Genomic DNA, 24,906 nt, shown 5'->3' with positions numbered 1-24,906 from the left:
TTCTGCTTTTACAACAAAAGATGAACATGACAAATATTAGCAAGGTATCAAACAAAAAGATGACAACAAATGGAGACAGTTCAGGCCATGGTTCTAGGGATTCTTCTGATTCATACGAGAACTGAACGGGCTTTCTTGTGTTCCAAACAGAGGACATTAGATTGGTTGCCGAGGAAAAAAGAACTACTTGCAAAATGTTGACAACTGACAAGCAATGCCAGATTGTGTCCATGGCTCCATGCAACATTAGTTTACATCCTATCCAAGCTAAAACTAGCATCCCTACTACCCAATCGTAATGACTCCACCTATAAGCACAGGTGAGTGACGGCTCTCTTCCTCAGAGTTATTCATCATCCTCCTGAGTTCCCCGAGAAGCACCTTGGATCATTTTGTCATCAACTCCTGCGATTAAGTTCAGAGCTTTTAATATCAAATTTCAACATTAACATAAGATAAACTGGAAGCAAGGTAATGTATAAGGATTTACCTTCAATGAAGGACTCGAATTCATCATCATCACTTGGACCCATTGATGTGATATTGTTGACTGGTTGGTTAATCTCCGTCCAGTTTGACTGCTCTGCCTGGCCAGATATAAGTGCAGATCTATCCACAACCCAATCGTCGACTATGTCAATGTTGTCGACTGAGACAGGATCAAATGCTTTGGTCTTGTGTTGTTGCCTATGACAGTTATTAATCAGATCGCTCACCATCATCAATCATTTACTAGCCAATGAAACTCGGTATATTTAACATAAGGATTTGATTACCTGTGTTGTAGCCTTAGATTGTACTGAACAAATGTGAGATGATGCATTCGCTGGCGTTCAAAAAGATTCATTCTTTGGTCATGAATTTGTTCGAAAGAAATGTGTCTCCGGTCACATCCTTTAGCACTGCAGGTTTGACTGAGAATGCGAACTGCTAAACGCGTCAAATTTGGGCAAGCTCCTCCATACGTATACCACCATTCAGCTGCAAAATAGAATCTATAAGGCTCACCAAACAATTTCCGTAATCATATCTAAGTGTCTAACAATAACCTATATCTGGGGGAAATTAATTATGTCTATCAAACGAAATAGTAACACAGCTCTAGTTTTGTGAAAGGTCGGTGCTGAAAATGCATTTCATGTTTTTAGGACAACATAATTTGTCAATTGAGTAAGCTAGTTCACAACGGAAATTGTATAGTACTAACCAGGAGGTAAAGTGCGCCTGGCTCGGATAGCCATTTGCCTACGAAAATCCCCAGCTGCCTCACTCCGGTATACATTGAGCTCCTTTTGGATTTTATCTTGGATTTTCACATCAGAAACCAACCTTTCTATGCAGTCTAGCATTCCTGAGAATATCTCACTTGATGTTCCACCTCGAACACCATCGAAAAATAATGGGTTCAGGAAAAAACCAGCTAAATGAAGTGGTCGTGGTGCATCCTTGTTCCATCTCCAGTCAATAATATCCCAGTAAGCCATGTAGTCGTTCTTCCTCACCAGCTCTTTCTTGATTGCTGCTTTGGCCTGATACAATCCAGCGTAAACATACCCCATAGATGGCCTCTTATTGCTACCGACTAACTTAAGAAGATGCACAAGTGGTTCGGTGATGCGAACCACTGCAGCACACGAAGACCAAAACTGCAAATTGCCAATAAGATTGGTCACTTCAACCCCACCAGGTTTCTTTGGCAGCAAGTAGTGAATCCATTCATCTGAGCTAATCATGGCTTCCAAAGAATCCTTTAGATTGTACATGTTCTTCAGTGTGACAAAGTTCATAGCAGCACGAGTTTCTGCAGGAACTAGCAGATCTTTCCCATGAAGATGCCTTTTCATCAAGTTAAATGCAAATGCGCTGTTATAGATAAATCCCGTAATGACCTTCGCATTACATATGATCTCATTGATTGCCCCCACCTTACTGAAATCTTCAAGCATCCCATCGATGCACTGGAAAGAGCATTGAGACCAGAACAATGTAGGAAAAGTTTCGCATAGCCTCTTTCCTGCCACCGCATGAATCTCAGAATTGTTTGTGATTACTTGGACAACATTTTTCTCACCAACTTCCTCAACCACATTCTTCAGCAACTCATACAGCGAATCTGACGACACGACAATGTCGGTTGCATCGACTGACTTCAGAAACATAGTACCTTCCGGGCAATACACAGAGAAGTTTATCAATGTTCTGCCTCTGTCAGTAGTCCACTCATCGGCCAACAATGTGCACCCTGTCCGGGTCCATGATCCCTTGTAGAACTCCAACTGAGCAGTCACTTCATCCAGCGACTTCTTCAATATGGAACCACGGAAGTCGTGATACGAGAACGCCTCAGGCTTCCCTCCTGCTGAGGCAACAGCTTCAAGCATAGGCTGAAAGTAAACGGAATTCACTGCCTCCAGTGACACACCAGCGTCATACAAGAACCTCCCAATTGCCATATAAACCTGCTCCTTGTTCGAGCCGGGCTGGTCAAAATGCCTCAGTTGCGATGCAGCCGAATCAAACGCCACGACCATCTGATGAAAAGGCTGGGTCAGACCAGCAGGAGTAGACTGAAGAGGCTGCTGATTCTGATGAGCAAGGGGCGCCGTGGAGGCTTGCCTCGCAGCCAATTTCTTTCTCTTCTTGCTAATACTCCCCTTCATCTCCCTGGTCTCCGGTGGTGTCTCCTCGAGTGGAACGGAGCCCAAGTCGAGCACCTCGTTGAGCGGGATCATGTGGATGGGGCTCTCCATCTCGGCGGCGTCGGCCGGAGCCGGCGGAGAGGCGGAGGCGGCGGCGGCGGGAGCCGAGTGGGTGATTCGCCTGATGCCCTCGGCCAGCGATTGTTTCCGCTTCTTCTTCGCCGCGACGGCGTCGAGGCTGTGGAGCATGGTCTCCTGCACCTCGCGGGGCACCTTGGGGCAGCAGCACGCGTTGCCGGGGCGGCGCGCGAGGTGCTCCTTGAAGCGGTGGATGCCGCCGCCGAGGAAGTGCTTGTGGCAGTAGACGCACTTGAGCCTCACGCGCCCCGCCGACCTCACCATCTGGCAGTGCTTCCACGCCGGGTCGTGCTTCTGCGCGCCGATCGGCAGCACCACCTCCGGCCCCGCCGCCACCTCCGCCTCCGCCTCCGACGCCATCTCCGCCGCGAGCAACCACCCTCTCCTGCATCGCAATACCCATCACCACACCCACACTGTTACTACCATTTCCCCGCCATTGCCGCAAAAATTCCTACCATATGAGCCCAACCAACTGCGAATTCACACGGATTTTACACCAACAAACTTCCATTGAAACGGCACAGCCCACTCCGAATCAAAACCTCAAACCATTTCCAGAGACAGAGCCACATAATCTCGTATCAGAAGGTGATTTTCCTCTCGAGCAATACCCCCCAAAACCCACAAACCCAAAGGAAGATGGGGACACGACACCCTCTCGCGTCAAATCAAATCCCTAGTAATCCCCGATTAGCCGACGACGCCATCGCAGAAAATAAACCGACCAAAACCAAGCAAACCAGGGCGAACCAGAGATGAAGGGGAGAGAGAGTGAGATTGGGGAGAGGCGAGACTCACCCGGCTTTTTTTTCGTGAAGGCGAAGCGGCCGCCACCAAATCGGAGGGGACCGGAGACGGAGCCGGAGGCGAAGCGGATGAGGAGGAGAAAAAACCAGGAGGCGACGCGAGAGAAACCAGAGGAGAGAGAGTGTGTGTGTGTGGTGGTTAGCCTGTGAGTGGGAGTGGAGCCGGTCCGGTCGGTCCGGTGGCCCGTTATACGTGGATCCCGGGGGTTGGGGAACCGGCCCAGCCGGTTTTGGCGCGGGTTTGGTCCGGGTTAGGTGAGGCTCTGGGCTCAGACACTGGAATCGGGAGTTGTGGGCCGTGAACACTTTCTGGGCCCGAACGGGAATGCAACTTACGTGCAGCCCATATAGCAGCATAATTACACAAGCACTGGATATTAATTCATTCATGTAAGATTCATCATCGAAATGTCAAAATTAAACCCATTTTGGCCGCACGAAATGACAACATACACTGTGTAACAGGATATCATCTTTTACTCCCAAAAATTTCACAAGTGCAGAACACACCCAAGACACCACAAACATCTTATAAAGAGGCTGGATGCCCTGAATTTGTGAGCTGTATCACCTAAACTAACAATATCTGAGCTACCATCACCTTCTGAAGACAAGAATGGGTACATCAAATACCTGCACACAGACAACCAAGCAGGTTGCGATGGCTATAGGTATCATGCATCCAAGAACATTTGAGTATAAGAAATAACTTCGTAAGAACACCAAGTCAGTTGCAGATGGCTATAGACCTATAGTTGCAGCAGTATGATATGCTATGCTATCGGTATCAAATGGCTCAGCTGAGCCCAAGTTCCTTCTTCAGCTTCTCCAAAGCAGCCTCTATCTCAGATACGCTATCATCAAAGCTACTTGTCGATGTATTAACATCTTGCTTGTTTTTGCCTCCAGACTGTGTGTACGGATCATTTGCATTGTCTTCCGCATCACTTGAGTCATCGATCTTGAGTTCGTTCTCCAGAAACTCAACAAATTCTTCACCAATGGCCTGATTGACCAGAATGTAATAGAATTAATGGGAGATTACCACCAATGACCATAGGCATGATTAGAAGTTGCAGTATTTATGTACTATTGATTAGTGTTCACTCCCAACAGTAGATGTTTACAATAATACAGTGGAAAAGACAGGTAAAGAACTTACTGCCAACTCTTCCCACAAGCTTTTAGGTTTCTGTTCTGAATTCAGACCGGCTTCCCAGTTCTGAAATTCTGCTTGAAGATCTCTAAGGAAATCCCCTGCAGATCCATGACCACAGTATAATGTCAAATAATGGAACATTTTTAGTTCAACTATCTAGTAACTACACACCCTAGAGTTCCATTTATCTACTGAAGTTTCAAAATACAAGGATTATGATGTGATCTAATCTACCAGTTGTTTCTTAGCAGAAAGGATCTCTCTTGAAACTTCATTTTACTCATCACTAGCACGAAATTCCTAACCACAGAAACCATAATATAGCTCACTAATGCAGAAGAGAAGGTATTCCAGTACCAAAGCCATAGAATGGCTCTTCTTCATCAGCTGAAGCAGTGCTGCTCTTCCCGTATGTCCTGGACGAATAATATGTGTTGCTGCTAGTGCTCGCGTACTTGGACCGGCTCTCTGAATTCATGAGCGTGTTGTACGCATGCTTGATCCGCAGAAATTTCTCTTGCGCGTTGGGCTACGTTGACACAACATCAAACACAAATAATCAGTGAAACGCAAGGAGGTGACAAGGTTTGGGGGCGGCTGTGGCACGCACCTCCTTGTTGACGTCCGGGTGGAACTTGAGAGCAAGCCGCCGGTACGCGCGCTTGATCTCGTCGGGCGGCGCCGACGGAGGCACGCCGAGCACGTCGTACGGGGACCCCCCCCGGCCACCTCTGCCCGCGCCGGCGCGGGCCCTCACGCTCGCACGCCGCCGGCGGCGAGGCGGCGCGGGCGCAGGAGAGGAGAGGCGCGTGGAGGGGCCATCGCGGGAGGAAGCTACGGCGCGGAGAACGAGAGGCGACGGCGGAGCAGCGAAGCGGCGGCGCGAGGAGCGGAGAGGAAGAGGGGGATGCGGAGTGGCGGCCTGAAGCTGCAGCGCCATGGCGCAACGCAACCGGAGTCCGGAGGTGGATGGGGTTGAAAGAAAAAATTGCTTTTGAATGGCTCGCAGCGAGCCTTCAACCGGAGCAGACAGCATCACCACCGTTCAGATCACGCGGCCCTGGTGGAGCAGTGAGGATCGGACGGCCATCCTTAGCTCACAATAAATAGGCAAAACCATGTGAGAACTGATTAATCCCCAGTCTACAGATTACCGACACATATTATACAAAGATTGAATTCACAGAGACTCAAAATCAAATCGTGGAAGAGATAAGTATCTTTCATCTTCGTATTTTAATAGCATCACAGATTACAGATATCCAAAAACCTCAATACATCCAAGAGCTCAGGACAGGATTAATATGCAGAGAATTTCAGCAGATTGCAAATATGTAGGATCTTTTTAAGGTTAAGTCTAGAGAATTGCATAAGCGAAAAACTAAGCAATCCCAACAAGTCTAGGAAGACGGTCCAGGGCCTAGCAGCAATGGTGGATCCTTCTTGGCGCTCTCAGACTCTGAATCTTCTTTGGGAGGTGGCCTTGATGCTGCCCAAGCGCGAAGCGGCGGCTCAAACATGCTGCCAACGACATCCGGTGGTGGCTGTTGAGGTGCATCCTCTCCAGGAAGCACAACAAGACCCTTCTCCCTGAGAGACGACGGCTCGTTGTAACACTCCTTCCAGAGGGAGTCCACAAGCTGTCGCTCCTCACGATGTGCGGAGAGATCGTCGGCATCCATTGTGCTGATGCCTTCGATTCGGCTCTTAAGGACATCTTTCAGCTTGTCTTGGTCAGGTAGCGCGTTTCCAGCACCGGATGTATTGTCCCGCGCCAGCTCGAGAAGACCACCTAAGGCAGCCTCCCGGACTCCAGAATCATCACTCGATGCCAGGTGCATCATCAGCTTTGGAAGACCAAGCTCTGTAGCAACACTCCTATCAGCCTTGTTGTCGTGCAGTAGGTACTGTAGGAGATGGAGAGCTTTCCTGGAATTAACAAAGCAGAAATGTTATGAAAATTGCAGGTTTGCATTGCATTATTTAACTGCAGCAAAAAATAAGTCATGTGAATGAGATCAAAAAAAAAAAATCAGTACTACAGGTAGGCGCAGCCAAATAGTTACTTCACTTATTGGAAAAATGTTGTGGGCTAAGTTTAGAAGTAAATATGTGCTAGGCTATGCTATCATATATGGCTAAGCTATCAAGGCCACGCATAGTCCTATTGTTCAACAAGTATAAATACCATGAAGAAAGAACATAGTGCAATGTTAGTGTCCTACTAGCTCCCCTGATTATCATACAACATACCTCTGAAGTCTAGCATCATCAGAACCAAGAGCGTCTCTCAGTGCAGAGTAGCCATTTCCCAGGCGGAATGCAGCAACTCCTGGCTGGTTATGACGAATTAGAGCTGCAAGACAGTAGTAGAAACCTCTAGTTAGCATATGTAATTGAAGCAATTATGTTCTAGGTCATGGCAAAGCACCAGGTTTATTACAGAAGCAAATGACTTACATGATATTGCTCCAAGAGCTTTTGTGCGTGAATTCGTGCTTGCATCGGAACTGAAGTTTGTCAACAGTGGCTCCAGGCCATTAGATTCCATGACAAGTTGCTGGCTCTTGGGGTTATTTTGCACAATCGTGCTCACAACCTCTGCAGCCTTTGCTCTGATGCCAGCATGTGAATTTTTCAAGTAACCAAGTAGGGGATCTAATCCACCAATAGAGTGCAGATCTGGTGGGGTAATGCAATCATGTTAAAATTCTTTGCAGTCAAGAGAATAACATCTACAAATGCAGAAGTACAGTAACCATGATTCTTACCATTTGCCATGTCAATGGATTCAACATGCTCCTGTAACTCATCCAACATATCTGAAAACAAAGTAATAATTCATTGATCAGTGAAACTGAGAAAATCTATCAATCCCCATTCTAGGGAGGGTTTTATATGTTAATGTTGAACTGTTAAGGATAATATGAAATGAAAAGTGAAAACTGTAGGAAATAGGCAAAACAAAAACGGAATTCATAATTGCATTGTCCCTAAAGGAACCTTACGTGTGAGAATCAGCCACTACAAATTTACGTTACTAGTTATGTGTAAGCCAGCCCCCACAATAAGCATATCTAATGCACAATAATAGAAATATGATTACTTGCAGATGCTACCAAAAAAAACACTTAACAAAAATTACTAGCCATGATTTTGTAAACTTTCTTCAGCTAGTGTTTCCGCACTCCTACAATCCCAAAAATTCTACAAGTTGTATAAATATGAAGGAAATGCTACAAGGTGGCCAATAAATAATGAAGAGTGCTGAGCGTATATGAAATTCATTGTTCACGTCTACAACAAGCAGGTAATTTTAGAAAATGAAAACACTCAAAATGATACCTTCGATGTTCTCTGGAGTCACACCTTGAGACTGTAGTATATCATCTGGAGTTTTCATCACTTGGGTGATCTCCTTCATCCTCTTAACAACATCCATTGTATTAGCTTGCATTGCCTCCATAAACCATTTCTTGTCCTCCTCACTGCAACCCAAACAAATCAAGATAACAGTGAACAACATGAACATGTTTTGGCATGCCACAGATCGATTGCACATTCCAACCACTGCACATAGGTATCATTTGCGCAAATTTCTGACATGACAGCTAACATGTCAGTGTTAATAAAGGAGTAATTTAGCAGGAAATATGAGATGATTCATCATAATTTAACGAGCGAATTTGCACATGAATTAGCAGTCTACAAGTGATATTGTGCTAGCGCATGTATACCTGCAGACTACAGTAGAACAAACACCCTATCTCAAACCTAAACTAAACTAAACACGCCTAATTCCAGAGTACCTAGAAGCACATCGATCTAGCGCCCCCCGCCAGAACAACCCCACAGCTTAACGCAGCCCCTTACTCGAACTGAAAGGAGATCTCGCTCGAGCGGGAGCAGCATACCTGAGCGCGCGCGGCTTGGCGGTGCCGTCGCCATGGGCGAGGCTCCACTTGAGCAGGCCGTTCCAGTCGGGCCCTCCTCCGTCCTTGGCCATCTCCTCCTCTACCAACTCCGGCGAGGGTTCACGGCGAGACAGTTGGTTCAGACGTCGGTGCGCGGCGGCGGGAAAAGACGAAGCAGCACAAGCCTCCTCCTCTTCCTCGCCCTCGTCCTCCCCCTTTTATGGGAGGGAGAGGTCTCCTCCTCTCGTCAGTCGAGGCGTCGTCGAGAGAGACGGGGGACGTGGCGGCGGAGGAGTCCGGAGTGTTCCTGAACCTACGCTTCGCCTCCTCAGGTGGAAAAGGCGTCTTGGGCCGGGCCGTCTTTTGGTTCCCCACGTCGTCATTGGGCCCACCTAGTCAGATCCTTTCTTTGGTGGGCCCGGATTACGAAAGGAAATAAGTTCATCAAAGGTCCCTTAGCTTATCAACGAATCATATTTTTGTCCTTCAACTGAAAACCAGATACAACAAGTCCCTTAACTGTCAAAACCGGTGGTCCCATAGCTGTTTGAACAACGATTTAAGCTGACGTGGCGTCTACATGGTAAATTTGATTCGGTCTTCATTTAACGTGACGGTCACGTGACACTGGAAGCAAAAATATGATAAATAATTTTATTTTACAATTGTGGGGCCTACATGTCGGTAAGACAAATGATAAAAAATAGTGGTCCCCGTTCTCCTCTCTATCTCCAGCGACACCTCATTCCCCTTCTCCCCTTTTCACTGGCCGCTTCGTCCTCGACTACTTCTTTCCAGCTGTGGCACCGGCTGCTGCGAGAAGGCGGCGGTGTGGAGGCTTCAACGACCAGTCGGAAGCCATGATGGCCTCGAGGTCGGTGGCCATGGTGCGCTCGGCCTGAGGATGGGGTCGGCAGCAGGGATGAAAATTAGTTGGAAAAAGTACACCGAAGATCCCTTAACTTGTCATCGAGTTACAAAATCGTCCCTCGACCGCACAACCAGATATCGAAAACCGTTCACTTTAGATCCTCCTGTGGTTTTGACCCTGGTTTTATCCTACGTAGCGGCTTAGTCAGCGTTGAACCCAGGTTGACCTCACATGTCAGCATTGCCACGTCAGCCTTCTCTCTTTTCTTCTCTTCTCTCCCATCCTCATCTCTCTCTCTCCGTTCTCTGCGGCAATGCGAGGCGGGAGAGGAGGAGGCCGTCGGCGACCGGCGACCTGCAGCCGGAGACCGGCGACGCGGCGACGGGCGACGCGGCGGCGGGGGAAGGGGCGGCGCGCGGGCGGCCGGGAGAGGCGCGGCGCGCGGGTGGCAGGGGAAGGAGCGGCACGCGGGCTCCCCCGCCGGCCACCACCCATGAGGCCCACGAGGCGGCGGCGGGGGACGAGCTGCGGGCGGGCGGCGGGAAGGGACGGCGCGCGGCCGGCGGGAGAGGAGGAGCACGAGGCAACCTCCTCGTGAAATACATACTCTCCATCACGCGTGACATACGTACTCTGCATCTGATTCTGTACATGATGGGGTAGCAAAATAACTAGCTCTGAAAATTTTGTTCAGAACATGTAGTGGTGCTTGTGGTCGATCTTGGTGTTGCTTCTCCGGCGGTGGTGGGAAGAGCTAGAGATAGAAGAAGAAGCAGTAGGGTCGGGGAAGCCGATGTCGTGGACGGCGCCAACGGTGTTGAAGAAGAGGCGCTTGTTGAGCTCCTCCACCAGCGTCCTGTGCAGCAGCTGGCTCCGCATGTCCACCATCGACCTGTTCCGACTCATCCTCCCCCGCCGCTGCTCCTCCTCTCCGCCACCCTCTCGCTGCCGCGGCCGTCCGGCGTGCCCTCCTCCTCCTCCGTCTTCAGATGCAGAGGCTGGCCCTCTCTCGCCGGCCGCGCGCCGCCCCTTCCCGCCGCCCGCCCGCAGCTCGTCCCCCGCCGCCGCCTCGTGGGCCTCGTGGGCCGCGGCCGGCGGGGGAGCCCGCGCGCCGCCCCTTCCCTCGCCGCCACGTCTCCCGTCGCCGGCCGTCGGTCGGCGACGCCCTCCTCTCCCGTCTCGCATTGCTGTAGAGAACGGAGAGAGAGAGATGAGGATGGGAGAGAAGAGAGGAAAAGAGAGAGAAGGTTGATGTGGCAAATGCTGACATGTGGGTCCCACGTTGACTCAACCGCCACGTAGGACAAAACCAGGGTCAAAACCACCGGAGAATCTAAAGTGAACGGTTTTGTCAGTTGAGGGACGTCCGGTATCTGGTTTTGCGGTTGGGGGACTATTTTGTAACTCGATGACAAGTTGAGGGACCTTCGGTGTGATTTTTTCAAATTAGTTTCGGCGTAAAGTTAAGGGTTCTCAAATGAACCAATTCCTTACGAAAACAATAGGCCCATTATTGAGTTAGTACATTGAGGCCCAAATTTGTAGTGAACATCTTTATGGGCTGATCAATCGATTGTTCGCGACCTTTTGGAGTCTTTTGGAGTTTTGGGCAAGGACGCGCGCTGGGCGCTGCTGGCTGTGGCACCTGGGACGTTCGTGAAACCTGCACGAAAGCAGCTCGCCGCTCACCGCTTTTGATGCGATTTCGACACGAAAACAACGAAGCGTCGGGAGAAATCGGCACGTCCCATAGTTTAAGCAGATGAACTAGCGAACCATAGAATCGAAGATGCCGCACTTTGCAGTTCCGTTTCATACAACATCACATAGCAGAAGGTAGTGTTAGCACAAGTCACATTTCAGAAGTTCAGGAACATTTTTTTCCCATTTTCTGAACTTGGAATAACATGTACATAGATACATAGGGTTTTTTTCCCCCTGCTAAATTAACAGGATTTCACACACAGGGCGGTAGATAGATACAGCTACTGCCCATCACAAAAGCAGAACAGCAAATGCACATCCATCTTGCTCCACAAAAAAAACCACCAAACAAGATGCAACTGCAGAGTTAGCAGCAATCCCTACACAAAAGGCTAAAGCTGTACTAGTAACACTACTATAATGTAGGAGTAGCAGCAACCAACACACTGTGCGTGCTGCTGCACGGAGGCTGGGCGCAGCAGCACTACGCGCAGCTGGACGCCTGCCTCCGCGGCGGCGCGGGCACGAAGAGCGACTCGAGGTCCGGCGGCTGGAAGTACCCGCCCTTGGGCGGCTCCCGCCGCTCCTTCCCCAGCTCCGGCAGCGCCACCGGCCTCTTCCTCGGCGGCGCCGGGCACTGCGGCGGCACCACCGGGATGCGGCACTCCTCCCTCCTCGGCGTCTCCCACCCCTGCAGCTCCTCCTCCTCCATCGCCGCCGCCACCTCCTCGCCGTGCCCCATCTCCACCTCCATTGCCTCTCTCGATCGCTACTCCTAAGCAAAGATTTGAAATGGCGAAGCTATGCAAGCAAAGCAAGCAACCACGCTTAAGCTAATATAGAAGTGAGTGCCACCGCGGTGGGTGGTGATGTGCAGCAACGAAGCGACGAGGAGAGTGGAGTGGAGTCCAGCGGCGTTGCGGGTGGCGGGAAGGGACGCGCCCCGGGGAATCTACTCGTTTACCGAATGACTAGTGGGACCAGGTCATGTAGGGACCCACTTGTCAGTGGGAAAGGTGTGAGGTCGCTGGTGGTGGGAGGGGGGTTGGGAGAGTTACGTGGCACCGACTCTCGAATGCGCGGGAACCGCGTCGGTCGAAAGTGGCGGAATGGTCTAGAGCTCCGCCGCGGATTCTCTGTGCCAAACCCGCACGAACGCCGCAGGTTGAGCTTGAGCTTTCAGGTCACTGCACTTGGGAGCCTCTCTTTGAAGCCCAACAGTTCTCAATTCCTATATACTCCAACAGTAGTACAGTTTAATTCAAAAAACAAAAACTCGGTAGCTGAAAGTACTCTTGACACAATGCTGCCGACTGTCTTTTAGCTTAAAGTAACTATATGTTGCTTTAAAAAATTGGCTATGGCATTTATTAAAAAAAAGAACAAAAAAACTGTTAGTTTAGCGGCGATCATTGCACATCTGGGACCTGCAAGTCCAACTGCCTGGCCCTCGAACGCTCCTACGCTACGCTCCTACCCTACCAATGGGGCAACCACAGTTTTGCATGTCCAATATCGTGGTTGCAGTGGATCCAGCTTTAGCTCAGTAGTTCAAACTCAGCCTCAGACATTGATTACTCAGGACGAACCATGGATAGGCTAGAAAAATGGTCTGCAATGGAAATATGGAATGGTAGTGGAGCATATCTCTTCGGAAAGTGGGCTCCATCTCTCCTCTCGCCGGAGTACGACCAAGCTGTGGCAGGCGGCGTGACACGTGGAGCCCGTCCCGTACGTCGCCGGGCCATGAGAAAGTGGATGCCAGCGTGGCGCGACCGAGAAGCCGCGGCCTGCACCGGCGGAGCACACGCCATGCATGACCGGATGATGATTAAACTGGGCCACAAGCCCACGAGTACTAGATAAGTTCACTGTTTTTTCAGATGGAATAGTTCAATGTGATCTGGAAAAAGATTCGAACTTTTCAAAGGGGGTCCTAATTCATTTGCATTTCCTTCACACAGAACAAAGCTAAAAGCAAAACTTTACTTTGATGCCTAAATCAACTAATATAGGTTGCTCACTTTGATGTCTAAATCAACATTACCAAATTTTGGTAGTAACAAATTTTGGCATTACCAATGTTTGATAAGGTTAAGGGTGTGTTTATAGTTCTTTGGATGTAAAAACTTTGAAATATGCGGACACACATTTGAAGTATTAAACATAGACTAATAGCAAAACAAATTACAGATTCCACCTGTAAACTGCGAGACGAATTTATTGCCTAATTAATTCGTCATTAGCAAATGTTTACTATAGCATCACATTGTCAAATGTAATCAGACACAAAAGAATCGTCTCGCAATTTACATGCAAATTGTGCAATTGGTTTTTTTCCAACATTTAATGCTCCATGCATGTGTCCAAACATTAGATGTGACATTTTTGGCCAAAATTTTTTGGGATCTGATCAAGGCCAAAGAAGAGTAAGTTGTGCGAAAAGATTCTAGAATTATGAAAATTTGGTAATGGAGGCAACTTTTGGCATTGTTTAGATTGTTACCTTGCCAAAACTTGGTAAGGTTAGTTTCGGCAACAAAGGGAACACTGCATCAATGATTGTTCATGAACGGGCTTCATGCTTTTCTATTTAGCAAATGGCCTTTCTTTAAAAGATTACCGGAAAAGTATACACTGCTTGCCTGATACCAAGGCCTGAAAGTGTGGCGACAGGGGTGCACAAGAAAAATTGCTAATCAAATCAGTTCAACAAAGATTCAAATGTGTCAGCACTGCTTCTTCATTCTATTATTTCTACCGTAAACCTTCACAGACCATGAAAATCTCCCTCGAACTAGATCTTGTCGCCTTGGGTCTCAATAAGGACACTTTCTTGAACTTCTCTTTGCAAAATTTGCCAAAACCTACAAAGTTAACAGTTTAATGAATAATAAGTTATACTTGGTGTCTTGTTAGGATTTTTTTAAAAAAGAATAGCTAGCATATAGAAGATGATTGCTGGTCATAACCTGGTATATCCTCATTCTCAAGAAACTTAATTACAAGGCTGCCTCCACGACGGAGAATGCCATCTTCATCAGGATCTGGCTCAGTGGAGCTCTGAAACTTCTCTAAAATTGCAATGCAATCTGAATCTTTTGCTTTCATCTTACCAACTGCCAATGAAAGAGCACGCATGCCCAGCTCGCAAGATATAGCCGCATCTTTGGTTGTAATTCCAGAAACTACTGGGCACATGTCTGACAATATTACAGAGAATCCTCGTTCCTGTAAAATAAGGGAATCAAATAACCAATGGCGATTACAGGGCAATACAATTGGTAATCCTTGCTTCAGCCTTTCTAACCATAGGAAATAAGATATTCAGATGAAGCGAGCTTGGTAGTGGGAAGATTGATGAAACCATGTTTCGTAGTCTATCAGCGTGCGTACTAAAGTAAACTCAGCTTTTCTCAAGTTACAACCTTATGTGGTAGTGTTCCCAGTTGACAAATTGATATTTGGAGGCAAAACTGAATAAATACACGTTTACCTCCACAACTGGTGGCATCATATTTTATTTAGCTAGTAGCAGAACCACTTTATCAGGTTCCATCGTGCCTACCGACAAATAGGGTACATACCTTTTATCTTTGAAAGAAAGGAATTTCATGGGAATTTTTGGTACCTAGCTCTTCCCAAGGAATGAAAAGGAGGTATGCATTTTCTGGTAAAACATTAGTAGCATCTGTCATTTGTACAAACTAATACTCCCTCTATCCCAGAATATAAGGATTGAATGGTGAAGGGTTGTGATTGGTTTGATAAGAGAATATTGGTGAAGAAGTTATTATATTTTGGGACAAATCTAGAGAACTGAAAGTTGTAATATTTTGGGACGAGGGGAGTAGTTCACTTGTCGCAAGTACCACTAGTCACCAATAATCCTCGGTGCGAACCTTCCAAGACTGTTTTCCTTTGCAAAGATCATGAGTCTCAATCGAATACATATGGAGTTCAGTTAGTACTAAGATTTCACAAATTAGAATAAACCAAACTAGATCGCAGCCTCGGATCAAACGAAACTAATTTGTATAACTTCGTACCATTCCTTCCACGAACTAAGCCAGGGAAATCGGTAGTAAAAGCTGAATCATATCATGATCATTAGCAAGCTATCGAACCTGTGGCGACATTGCCCGAGCTTGCTGCTTCATCAGAGCCATCACATCGGCGCAAACGGTCCTGACCCTCGAGTCACAGTGCGCAGATGGAACCTTCACCTTCTGCTCTGCAACAACCGAGCATCGAATCAGGCCAACCATTCCGTCGGCAAAATCAGCCTCACTAACGAACGGCAACTCGATCGCCACTGACCTTGACATCGACGCCGACGATCACCCCGCCCTTCTCGAGCGGACCCAGGTTCTGGCACGCCACCTACACAATGCAACACCGAGCTAAATCGAAATCGCGCTGATGAGAGGAGAGGAGGGGATCCAACGTCACCTGGAGCCACGCGCCGGGGGCGCAGCCGAGGTCGAGGACGGCGGCGCCGGGGGCGATGAGCTTGTGCTGCTTCTGTATCTGGATCAGCTGCGACGGGCAGAGCAAGCGGCTCCTCGCGTGAGACGGGAGCAGTTGGCAAACCGTACGAGCGAGAGGGGTGAGGAGGAAGGCGCTGACCTTGAACGCGGAGCGGGCGACGTAGCCGAGGCGCTGCGCCTCGCGGTAGAAGAAGTCGGCGGTGCCGCCCGCGCCGCTCATGGCTTCCTCTCCGGCCGGCGGCGGCGGCGGTGACGGTGGCGAAGGTGAAGACGACGGAGGCGGAGGGGATTGCTAGGGTTTTAGCCCGTCTTCGCGGCCCAACACACAAGTGAAACCCAAGCAGCTTGTTTGCTGGGCCGGACGAGGCGAGCAAAGCGTGACGTGGCCACCTTCCCCGCCGCGCGCACTCTTGGCATGCGCGAGCGCGACCCCTCCCCCTCGAACCGCCGCGACCTTCTCGATGCTTCCCAAATCCTCCTACTCGTGAACTCGTCGCCTTCGTCTTCGTCTCGATCTCCATGGCGGACTCGAGCGCGGCCCGCCCCACCGTCCTCGTCACCGGCGCCGGCGGCCGCACAGGTGGGTACTCCTCCGCCCTCCCCGTGGCCTCCGACTGCGATATGAATCCCAGTAGCGCGCTCTCCAGTACTTCTTTTTTTTTTTTTTTTTTTGGGGGGGGGGGGGGGGGTGTATTGGAGCAAACTGATGACAGCGGAATTTGGAATTTGCCTGTTGTGCAAGGTTCGTGCGATCTACAGTACATGCTTGTTATATGATGGGGAATTTTGGATCCAGTAGAGCGTTCTGAAAAGGAATTTTGGTCGGAATGGGATTCATGTAATGTGTTGCAGTATCTTGATCTTCTCTAGGATAAGAGACTTTGTATGGCATGGCTGCTAGTCATATGATGAGTTGAATTTGCAAGGTTTGTAAAATTCACCTAGGGCTTAGGCACGAGTGGGGCTTCTTGGGTACTGATTAACCCATTCTAGTTTAGCTCAATGAACTGAATATACTATTTGGACTTGGAAAACTGAAATTTAGTCGATTAATTGAAGTGGGTCAATGGGTATCCACAGAGCAACCCACGCCAAACCCGGAATTCACCCAATATGAGTGCATGTGCCTAAGATTTTTTGCAACTATATGGATGTATACTGACTGCTCGACACTATGTAGTCTGTACTAATCCTCAAGGGTTACTCCTTGTAACTTGTCAGGAAACATTGTCTACAACAAGCTCAAGGAAAGGTCTGACCAGTTTGTTGTGAGAGGTTTAGTGAGAACAGAGGAAAGCAAACAAAAGATTGGTGGAGGCAATGATGTTTACATTGCCGACATAAGGGACAGAGATCATCTTGTGCCTGCTGTTCAAGGTGTCGATGCGCTCATAATCCTCACGAGTGCTGTGCCAAAGATGAAACCTGGTTTTGACCCTAGCAAAGGTGGGAGGCCTGAGTTTTACTATGAAGATGGAATGTATCCTGAGCAGGTTGGCTGATTGAAACCCCTCTAGTTAATATATAGAATGTGATTGTAAACTTCTGAGCTCATGCTAATACTTGCTGTGGTCTGTTAGGTGGATTGGATTGGCCAAAAGAATCAGATTGACACTGGTAAGGTTGTTGCTTATTCTTCTTCATCATTCATGTATCAGTTTGTAAATGTTTGTTAAGTGAACATTGCTTGTTTTAACAGCCAAAGCTGCTGGAGTGAAGCATATCGTGCTTGTGGGATCCATGGGAGGAACAAATCCTAACCATCCACTGAACAGCCTAGGCAATGGCAATATACTGGTAAGCTGATGGAGTTTGCTAGTTCTTTTTCTATAATAAGTCATACAGCAAACTTTTTGGTTCAAGCTTTCAATAGAAGTGATAGATTGTTTCCCTCTATCTTAATAACATTTGGATGACCTCCTTCGGTCATCCCGGCAAATAGAGTGGTAGATTGGTAGAAAATGATCTGGCCACCTTAAATGGTTAGCAAGGGAAAACCAAAAATACGAGTGCCAAACTGTATGATATTATCTTACAAATGAACTTTCCACATTGCTGATATCACCTTATTGGATATTCCTTGATATGGCCTTATTTATTTGTTATAGGTTTGGAAGCGCAAGTCAGAACAGTATTTGGCAGACAGTGGAGTCCCTTATACAATAATAAGGTACCACCTGCATAGGACAAGAAGCCATACGTAATAGCCTGACTAATTGGTCCGGTTGGCTTAATTCGCTTTGTTCTTGAAACTTAGGAAATGTTTGATTTGCCACCACAATAGGCCTGATTTGCTACTTCATTGTCAATGATACTAAGCCAATTCGTATATGTGAAAAATATAATATGTTGTGTGTATCTTCCATCACTTCCATGTAGGCCTGGTGGTCTGCAAGACAAAGACGGGGGAGTGAGGGAGTTGATTGTTGGCAATGACGATGAACTTCTCCAGACAGACACGAAGTCAATTCCAAGAGCTGATGTTGCTGAAGTTTGTGTTCAGGTATGATCTTTGTGGTCAATACAGTGATAGTTTATCTTTGAGTTTACTTAGCTAAGTTTTCCGGCGATGAAGCATTGATGCATCGGCCATACGTTTCTACTTTCTGTCAACAAGCACCGTGAAAAAATATGGATAGTCACATGGTGAACTTACCATTCTGATTGCAAACTTTTCCCCTTATAATAGGCCCTGCAGTATGAAGAGACAAAGTTCAAGGCATTTGATTTGGCTTCAAAGCCTGAAGGCACAGGCACACCAACAAAAGACTTCAAATCGTTGTTCTCCCAGGTTACAGCCCGATTTTGAGCCATCTTGAGGAGCAATCTCATCTCGGTTTCCTTGTGTATTGGATATTTGGATGTATATCTTCGTGGTTAGTGAGTTGTGAAGTTGTAGTTTGCTGTAATTCGTCATCGTTTCCTGAAAACTCCTATTGAAATCAGTGAATTGTTCAGACAAGACACAAATTGATATTATTCAAGGACATGATGTCTTTTAAAATGAAATCCTTGCGCTGTTATAAACTTCTGGCATGGACTGTGGAGTCAGCCTGCAAAGGGGGCGGATCGGGCCGACCCATCCCCTATACCCTCTGACCCTATCTATCTTGGTGCCTGAGCTCGCCCCGTCTCTGGTGGAAGTGGAGCCGGCCCGTTAGGTTCGTGGCCAACCCATCGTAGCCGCGGGCCAGATGCACTGAGCGTCTGAGCCACCTTGTCCAGTGAATGGTTGACTGGCTGTGTTAATGTGTTATCAGTGAATGGTTGACTGGCTGTGTTAATGTGTTATCAGTGAACCAACAGTGAACCATTAAAGCAAGTAGCTATACGTCAATTCAATTATACAAGATTCAAAAATAATATGAACAATCATTTTATATTAAACTGATATCATTTTTGTACTATACTAATTTTATATAAGTCAGATATCAAGTGAAATAAGGAAACAAAAACACATACACTAGCATGATATCTGAACACATACTAACATACTAGAAATTTCGGTTGTGCGAAGCAAATCAACAGCACTACAGCAAAATAAATAAATAATCAAAAACCATACCAGAACACACTGTATACCCAATGCAAACATTCCGAAATGACTTAATCTTTTGCATTCAAAAGGACAAACATCAATCACTGGGTACTGGCACCCAGTTCAATTAAAACTAAGTACATGCATGTACTCATATCATTCACAAAAATCGATTTGAACAACCCAAATATCCGGTTCATTAGATTGAGATCAAACAAAATGCAGCCTTCCAAGATCAAAGTGGGCATCATTTGGCATTCCCTAGCTTGCACTGTTCGTTGAATCACCCAGGTCCAGATTCTGTAGGTTAACATGATGGAGAGATCGAATGATCATGGTATAATAACAGGAAGAAAATATACAATAATTGTTTTAAAAAGGTAATAACCTGCAATATCTCTCAGAAAAAGAAATGGTGCATTTATGTTTTATGGGCAACAACTAAATCAAGACATGAGCATATGCAGACAGACAGAGGAATCAACGCAGTAGGTGTTCTAAGCATTTGAGTATTTGACATATAAAACATGCTTGAAAAACAGAAGTAATATGTAGTCACTCAATAGTATTCACAATCAGAGATTAAGGAATACAAGAATCATCTAACAGGTGCTACACAAATTTGCAGATTTTACTAATTTTCTTCATTTATCTAGCAGTAGTGCAGTACAGTCTATTTTTAGGTTATCGTTTTATTTCAGAAAGTAGAGCATTGCAATACAAGAAATGAGGCTTATTCCTTTTGTACATCTAGAGCTTCTCATATGTTGTAAAAGAGTTGAACTAGCTCAGATTATAAATAGTATAATACAAGTTCATGATAGATTACTAATCATCAATATCCAGATCCTTTGTTTGGGCATTCACAAGCTTCCACCATCCTGTCCATCCATGGAATCCTCCAGGTCCAGGTTCTATAGATAAAGATGAATACATGATAGAGACATTGAAACTTCATATTCCAATTTTACAGAAAGCTAGCAAGTAGGACAACAAACCCATATAGGCATTGTTCAATACTGGATAAATAGAAAGAGAAAAGCTGGAAGAGATCTTGCAAGCAATCAAGCAAATACTGAATAAATAGACATCTTTCTCTTTCAGAAAATTAAATAGACAGATGATAAGAAGAGCACAAGCAATTTACTAACCACAAAATTATCACTGTAGTTGATTTCATTTACTGAGCTCACATTTATGTTAGGACCTAGCAATCAAAACATAAAAATAAATTAGTTTTAGCAAGATAAATACTAGAAGTAAATGAACGAGGGCAGTTGTGTATACCGGCAGAAGCTCGAAACCAATCTTGGAGGCAGATAAGCGCCTCAACTGAATCCATTGTAAGGCTACATCTGAAATCACTGATCACTCTAGATCCTGTGCTGAATGCGGACTCAGATGCAACTGTTGAAGCAGGCCATGCTAGCACATCCTGTGCTATGCAAGCGAGAGTTGGATACTTTGAGCGATTGGTCTTCCACCAATTTAGAATGTCAAATTTGTTCCCAAATTCCTGAATAGGATTCTCTTTGAGGTAGATATCCAATTCAGTATCAACTTGCTCACTTCATTGTTCAGAGATGTGTTGAACCCAATCAGCCATAGGATCATTTTCAGAGATAGCCATCACATGTTCAGCTTGGCGCAGTGGGTTAGCATTGCTATCCTTGAGTTTATCAGAGTACTCCTTAAACAACATGTTCATTCTCTTCTTAACTTTGTCAATCCTCTCTTTAGCATTTTCACCAAAGGCTTGCCCAAGCCGAAATTCCACAAACTTGAATTTGAATCTTGGGTCAAAAATGACAGGAATGCACAGATATTTGTAAGACTTAAGCCAATGCTTGTCAAATTTGTCCTTCATCTTTTGAACCATACTTGCCACTTCAGTGTCATTGTTAGAGCGTTCCTTGTCCAAGACCAATTTGATTTTCCACATCTCATGGAAATAAAGGTTTGATGTTGGATATAAAGATCCAGACACCACCATAGTTGCATCATAAAGCACCTTCAAAATTCCAGAGACTATGGTTGTTCTTTCCCACTGATCAGGAGAGGGTGCATATTTGTAATTTTTGTCTTGAACAGCCAATGAAGCATAAGCCCTCATGAAAGGGAAGGCTGCATTGAGCATTAGATATACATCCACAGTGGGATGCAACTCGCATGTGATCCCTTCTTGGGCAATGATCTCCTCAAACTTTTCTTTGCGAGATAGGGAATTATCCATGTACTTCACACTTTCACGGATGTTGCAAACAATAGAATCAATAACCTTCAACCCATCTTTGGCTATGAGATTGATGACATGTGCTGCACATCGGTTGTGAAGTAGCTTCCCTCCTGCTGGTATAGTTTTCTTAGCTTTCAAATTGCACTTTAACAACTTAGCCATTGAATCATTGGCTGAAGCATTATCCAAAGTAACACTGAATATTTTGTCTGCGATATTCCAATCTTGAATGCAGCTGAGCATAGCATTGAACATCTGCACTCCAGTATGAGGTGTCTTTACTCCAAAGAACTTTATAATCCTCTTCTGTACTCTCCAATCTGTGTCAATGAAATGACATGCCACACACATGTATCCCATTGTTTGGTTCGAAGTCCACATATCTGCAGTCAATGAGAACCTACAATTTGCACCCTTGAACATGTCCTTCATTGCTAACTTTTGCTCTTTAAAAGCAGCGATGCAATCATTCCTTATAGTTGTTCTCGAAATAATCTTGAAGTAGGGGTTAAGACTAGCAGCAAAACTTCTAAATCCATCATACTCCACAAACTAGAAGGGCAACTCATGTAATACAATCATTCGCATGAGCTCTTTTCTAGAAACTTCAGGATCAAAGCTCCAATTCTTTAACCTTACACTATTAGGAGACATAAGTGTAGAGTCAAGATTTCCCACAATCTTAAGAGCACTAATTCGCTTCTTGCATCTTGTCAAATGCTTCCTCAATGAACTTGTTCCCGCTCCATGCTTTGCACGGATCTCTGTATCACAGTGCTTACATTTTCCTGCACCAACTTCATTATCAATGAGTATCGGCACAAACTCTTTCCAAGAATTTCCTTGTTAAAGCTTGTATTACTGGATTCACATGCTCATCTACAGGACCAACTTGTTCAGAGTCACTATCACCATCACCCATCTCAATATCTTCACCACTGTTAGTGCCAAGTCCAAAAAATGCGTTGGGTGTCCGCATTTCCTCACTTGAAACAAAGCAACGAACAACACAAATGTATCATTTGCCATCTAAAATAATTTTCTATCACATAATGTATGGAAAGGAAATTTTGGTGTAAAAATCTGCACAACAGCATGTTGTCAGCAGCATGCAAAAATGCTACTTATTCAGTGTTTCGTTCAGTATATCCTGAATATTGAGAAAATCCAGGTTATATAGAGACAAAGTAAAAGACCATCTATTTTACACAAGGCAGTAGGAAACTTTAAATTAGCAGTAACTGAAACTTTCTCCTGAATGGCATGAAAGCAAAATGAAACTTTCTCCTGGCATACAAATCTGGGCCTAGCAAAATGGCATGAAAGCCTAGCTATATCAGTCACTGAAACTTTCTCCTGAATGAGACACTATATATACAAATCAAACCAAAACCGAGCAAGACAGATGAACAAGACAAGGTTCATGGAGGAAATCATACTTGTGCTCACGAGTTAGAGAAACCCAGCTGGACGAAGGTGGCGATGTGGCCGGGTGTCCTCCGAAACCCTCGCCGTTGCTGCCGGTGGAGTGTCCTCCAGAGCACCTCACCGGTTGGCCACCAAGCAGGTAGCCGCCGCCCGCCGGTGCCTCCATCCGCCGCCGAAAGAAGGAACTGCATAGAAGAGGAACTAAAGAATCAAGAACCAAAGAAAATAAAAAGAAAATCAAGAACCAAAGAATCTGTTGCTAGTTGCTATGATGTGAACCACAGTACCAGTCTTGGGGGGAGTTGGAGATGGGAGGAGGACTGAAGGAGCACGCCCAGCCGCCGCCACCTCAACCCGCGGTGGACCACACCGCGAAGCCGAAGCTGCCGCCGCCGCCACCTCGATCCGCGGTGGAGCTGCGCCGACACCGCTGCCGCCTCCGCTGGGAGCCACCGCCGCCGGCTCAATCCACGGTGGAGCCGCACCGCCGCCGGCTCGATCCGCCGTGGAGCCGCACCGCCGCAGGCCGGGAGCCCTAAAGCCGCCGCCGCCATGTGAACGCAAGCAAGTGGAGCGCTCGAACAAGGCCGACCCAAAAACCTCTAGGGTCAACTGACTCCTAGACCCATTATCACCTAAGAAAATATGGGCCGGCCCGAAAACCTATTGGTGCCACAAATTTAGATTCGGGCTACGGACCTAACGGGTCGACCCGCCCCACTTGCAGGCTGTGTGGAGTGGTCATGTGTGCATTGGACAGAAATGAAGTCGGAATATGTCCTGTTTTTCATTGCAAGTATTGTACTACAGAAGGAAGAAAAATCATTTTGGCATCGCCTCGTGTAGATAGGCCTTCACACAGTCACGCAGCCCACAGCCCAAGGCCCGCACAACGCCGGGTCATCATGCCCATGTCACAAGTCAACAGTCACGAGCTACTCACATTAAGGATGAAAATGTTTTAAGACGATATCATTTCTACTGAAACGATTCTTGCTCGGTCAAAAAATTTCAGACATACGAATTTTGCTATTTTAACAGTGATGAAACTTATATATAACTAGAATCTTTGCGGGTCAGGAAATTTTTACATCACAGTTTTCATGTACCCTTGGTGGTTCGATGCTTGGAAGATAGGTCAAGTGACGTTTGCTGGTTCCGGCCGGCGACGACGACCTTAGCGTTTGTCCCTTGCCCGACCGCTTTTCGTCTCGATCGGCAGGGGTACCAACCACTCAACCAGTCGTCACTCGTCAGAACGCAAGCGGCAGATCGATCAAAACCTTGCTGCTTGAGCTGCGTGCTGTACTGCACTGCAGCTCATCGGGTCAAAGCAAACTATCTCGCTGCGGTCACGGCGGTGATCTGGCCTGATCAGATCATATTGCCGCCGTGTCCACGCCGGTCAATTCCTACTCCCCATGAGATGATAAGATGATGAGATGAGATGAGATGAGCTAGGCCGCGCACGCTGCCTGCGACGAGATGGCAACAAGTGCGTCGCGCCAAATGCTCCCGTTCGGCTACCTCCTCCTGATACTAATTATTACTACTCCAGCTAGCTGCAGGCAGCATATGTACCAGTGACACGTACGCCAACTTGCAACCCGCCAGGTAGAGTAGAACCAGTGACACAGCTTCGCCTGGACCAAACATCAAGGCAAAATGGTACTGCTTGCACATTGGAGAATTTGGACACACCTACCTAGTCCCACACGGATTCATCCTAAAACAAACAAACTTTCTTCAATTCAGATTCGTAATACCGTAATATATTGCATTTTAAATTTATATTTCATACAAAATTTGTTTATTCAAATTTATATTTTATACTAAATTTGTTTATTTTCAAACAAAGAGAAAACTTACTAGTAATAGCACGATAGAAGAAGATAGAGGAAGACAACAGCTTGCACTTGATGACAGTTTGATCATTCGCATATAATAACAGTATCACACAATCGCTCATGTTACACATTA

General features: G+C 46.5%; 6 protein-coding genes and 1 pseudogene across 8 annotated transcripts; 1 reads left to right on the top strand and 6 right to left on the bottom strand.

Annotated features, from left to right (window-relative positions):
* Nucleotides 1–6: 6 nt before the first annotated feature.
* Nucleotides 7–3,726, bottom strand: LOC127767110 (uncharacterized). Its single transcript, XM_052292335.1, has 5 exons — nucleotides 3,579–3,726; nucleotides 1,208–3,162; nucleotides 777–981; nucleotides 491–687; nucleotides 7–405 (listed from the first exon to the last, which is right to left on the bottom strand). The coding sequence occupies exons 2-5, from the start codon at nucleotides 3,135–3,137 to the stop codon at nucleotides 347–349; spliced, it is 2,391 nt and encodes a 796-aa protein (XP_052148295.1). The 5' UTR covers nucleotides 3,138–3,162; nucleotides 3,579–3,726; the 3' UTR covers nucleotides 7–346.
* Nucleotides 3,727–4,045: 319 nt separating this feature from the next.
* LOC127767831 (uncharacterized) lies at nucleotides 4,046–5,749 on the bottom strand. Its single transcript, XM_052293286.1, has 4 exons — nucleotides 5,356–5,749; nucleotides 5,103–5,274; nucleotides 4,749–4,843; nucleotides 4,046–4,592 (listed from the first exon to the last, which is right to left on the bottom strand). Exons 1-4 carry the CDS (start codon nucleotides 5,683–5,685, stop codon nucleotides 4,383–4,385), a joined length of 807 nt encoding a protein of 268 aa, XP_052149246.1. The 5' UTR covers nucleotides 5,686–5,749; the 3' UTR covers nucleotides 4,046–4,382.
* Nucleotides 5,750–5,946: 197 nt separating this feature from the next.
* LOC127767830 (hsp70 nucleotide exchange factor fes1-like) lies at nucleotides 5,947–8,973 on the bottom strand. The gene is made up of 6 exons (XM_052293285.1): nucleotides 8,660–8,973; nucleotides 8,091–8,233; nucleotides 7,517–7,567; nucleotides 7,206–7,427; nucleotides 6,999–7,101; nucleotides 5,947–6,674 (listed from the first exon to the last, which is right to left on the bottom strand). Exons 1-6 carry the CDS (start codon nucleotides 8,749–8,751, stop codon nucleotides 6,146–6,148), a joined length of 1,140 nt encoding a protein of 379 aa, XP_052149245.1. The 5' UTR covers nucleotides 8,752–8,973; the 3' UTR covers nucleotides 5,947–6,145.
* A 2,737-nt stretch (nucleotides 8,974–11,710) lies between these two features.
* On the bottom strand, nucleotides 11,711–12,064 carry LOC127768202 (cyclin-dependent protein kinase inhibitor SMR4-like). The gene has a single exon (XM_052293737.1). It carries the CDS (start codon nucleotides 11,986–11,988, stop codon nucleotides 11,719–11,721), a length of 270 nt encoding a protein of 89 aa, XP_052149697.1. The 5' UTR covers nucleotides 11,989–12,064; the 3' UTR covers nucleotides 11,711–11,718.
* Nucleotides 12,065–13,320: 1,256 nt separating this feature from the next.
* LOC127768080 (uncharacterized) lies at nucleotides 13,321–16,245 on the bottom strand. 3 transcript variants are annotated; one of them, XM_052293600.1, is made up of 6 exons: nucleotides 15,864–16,063; nucleotides 15,687–15,773; nucleotides 15,555–15,605; nucleotides 15,362–15,463; nucleotides 14,207–14,465; nucleotides 13,498–14,101 (listed from the first exon to the last, which is right to left on the bottom strand). In XM_052293600.1, the coding sequence occupies exons 1-6, from the start codon at nucleotides 15,942–15,944 to the stop codon at nucleotides 13,992–13,994; spliced, it is 690 nt and encodes a 229-aa protein (XP_052149560.1). In that variant the 5' UTR covers nucleotides 15,945–16,063; the 3' UTR covers nucleotides 13,498–13,991. The 3 variants fall into 3 exon arrangements, with proteins under 3 accessions (XP_052149558.1, XP_052149560.1, XP_052149559.1); XM_052293599.1 differs by having other exon boundaries at nucleotides 13,501–14,101; nucleotides 15,555–15,617; XM_052293598.1 differs by having other exon boundaries at nucleotides 13,321–14,101; nucleotides 15,362–15,468; nucleotides 15,555–15,773; nucleotides 15,864–16,245.
* Nucleotides 16,169–18,733, top strand: LOC127768081 (uncharacterized protein At5g02240-like). Its single transcript, XM_052293601.1, has 7 exons — nucleotides 16,169–16,304; nucleotides 16,946–17,217; nucleotides 17,305–17,341; nucleotides 17,424–17,521; nucleotides 17,833–17,894; nucleotides 18,104–18,227; nucleotides 18,414–18,733. Exons 1-7 carry the CDS (start codon nucleotides 16,244–16,246, stop codon nucleotides 18,531–18,533), a joined length of 774 nt encoding a protein of 257 aa, XP_052149561.1. The 5' UTR covers nucleotides 16,169–16,243; the 3' UTR covers nucleotides 18,534–18,733.
* Nucleotides 18,734–20,097: 1,364 nt separating this feature from the next.
* On the bottom strand, nucleotides 20,098–23,671 carry LOC127766451 (uncharacterized; annotated as a pseudogene).
* Nucleotides 23,672–24,906: the final 1,235 nt, after the last annotated feature.

This window comes from Oryza glaberrima, chromosome 3 (genome assembly GCF_000147395.1).
Source record: "Oryza glaberrima chromosome 3, OglaRS2, whole genome shotgun sequence".
Lineage (NCBI taxonomy): Eukaryota > Viridiplantae > Streptophyta > Magnoliopsida > Poales > Poaceae > Oryza > Oryza glaberrima.
Note: the sequence above shows the minus strand (reverse complement) of the source record. Positions and strands in the feature narration are given on the sequence as shown.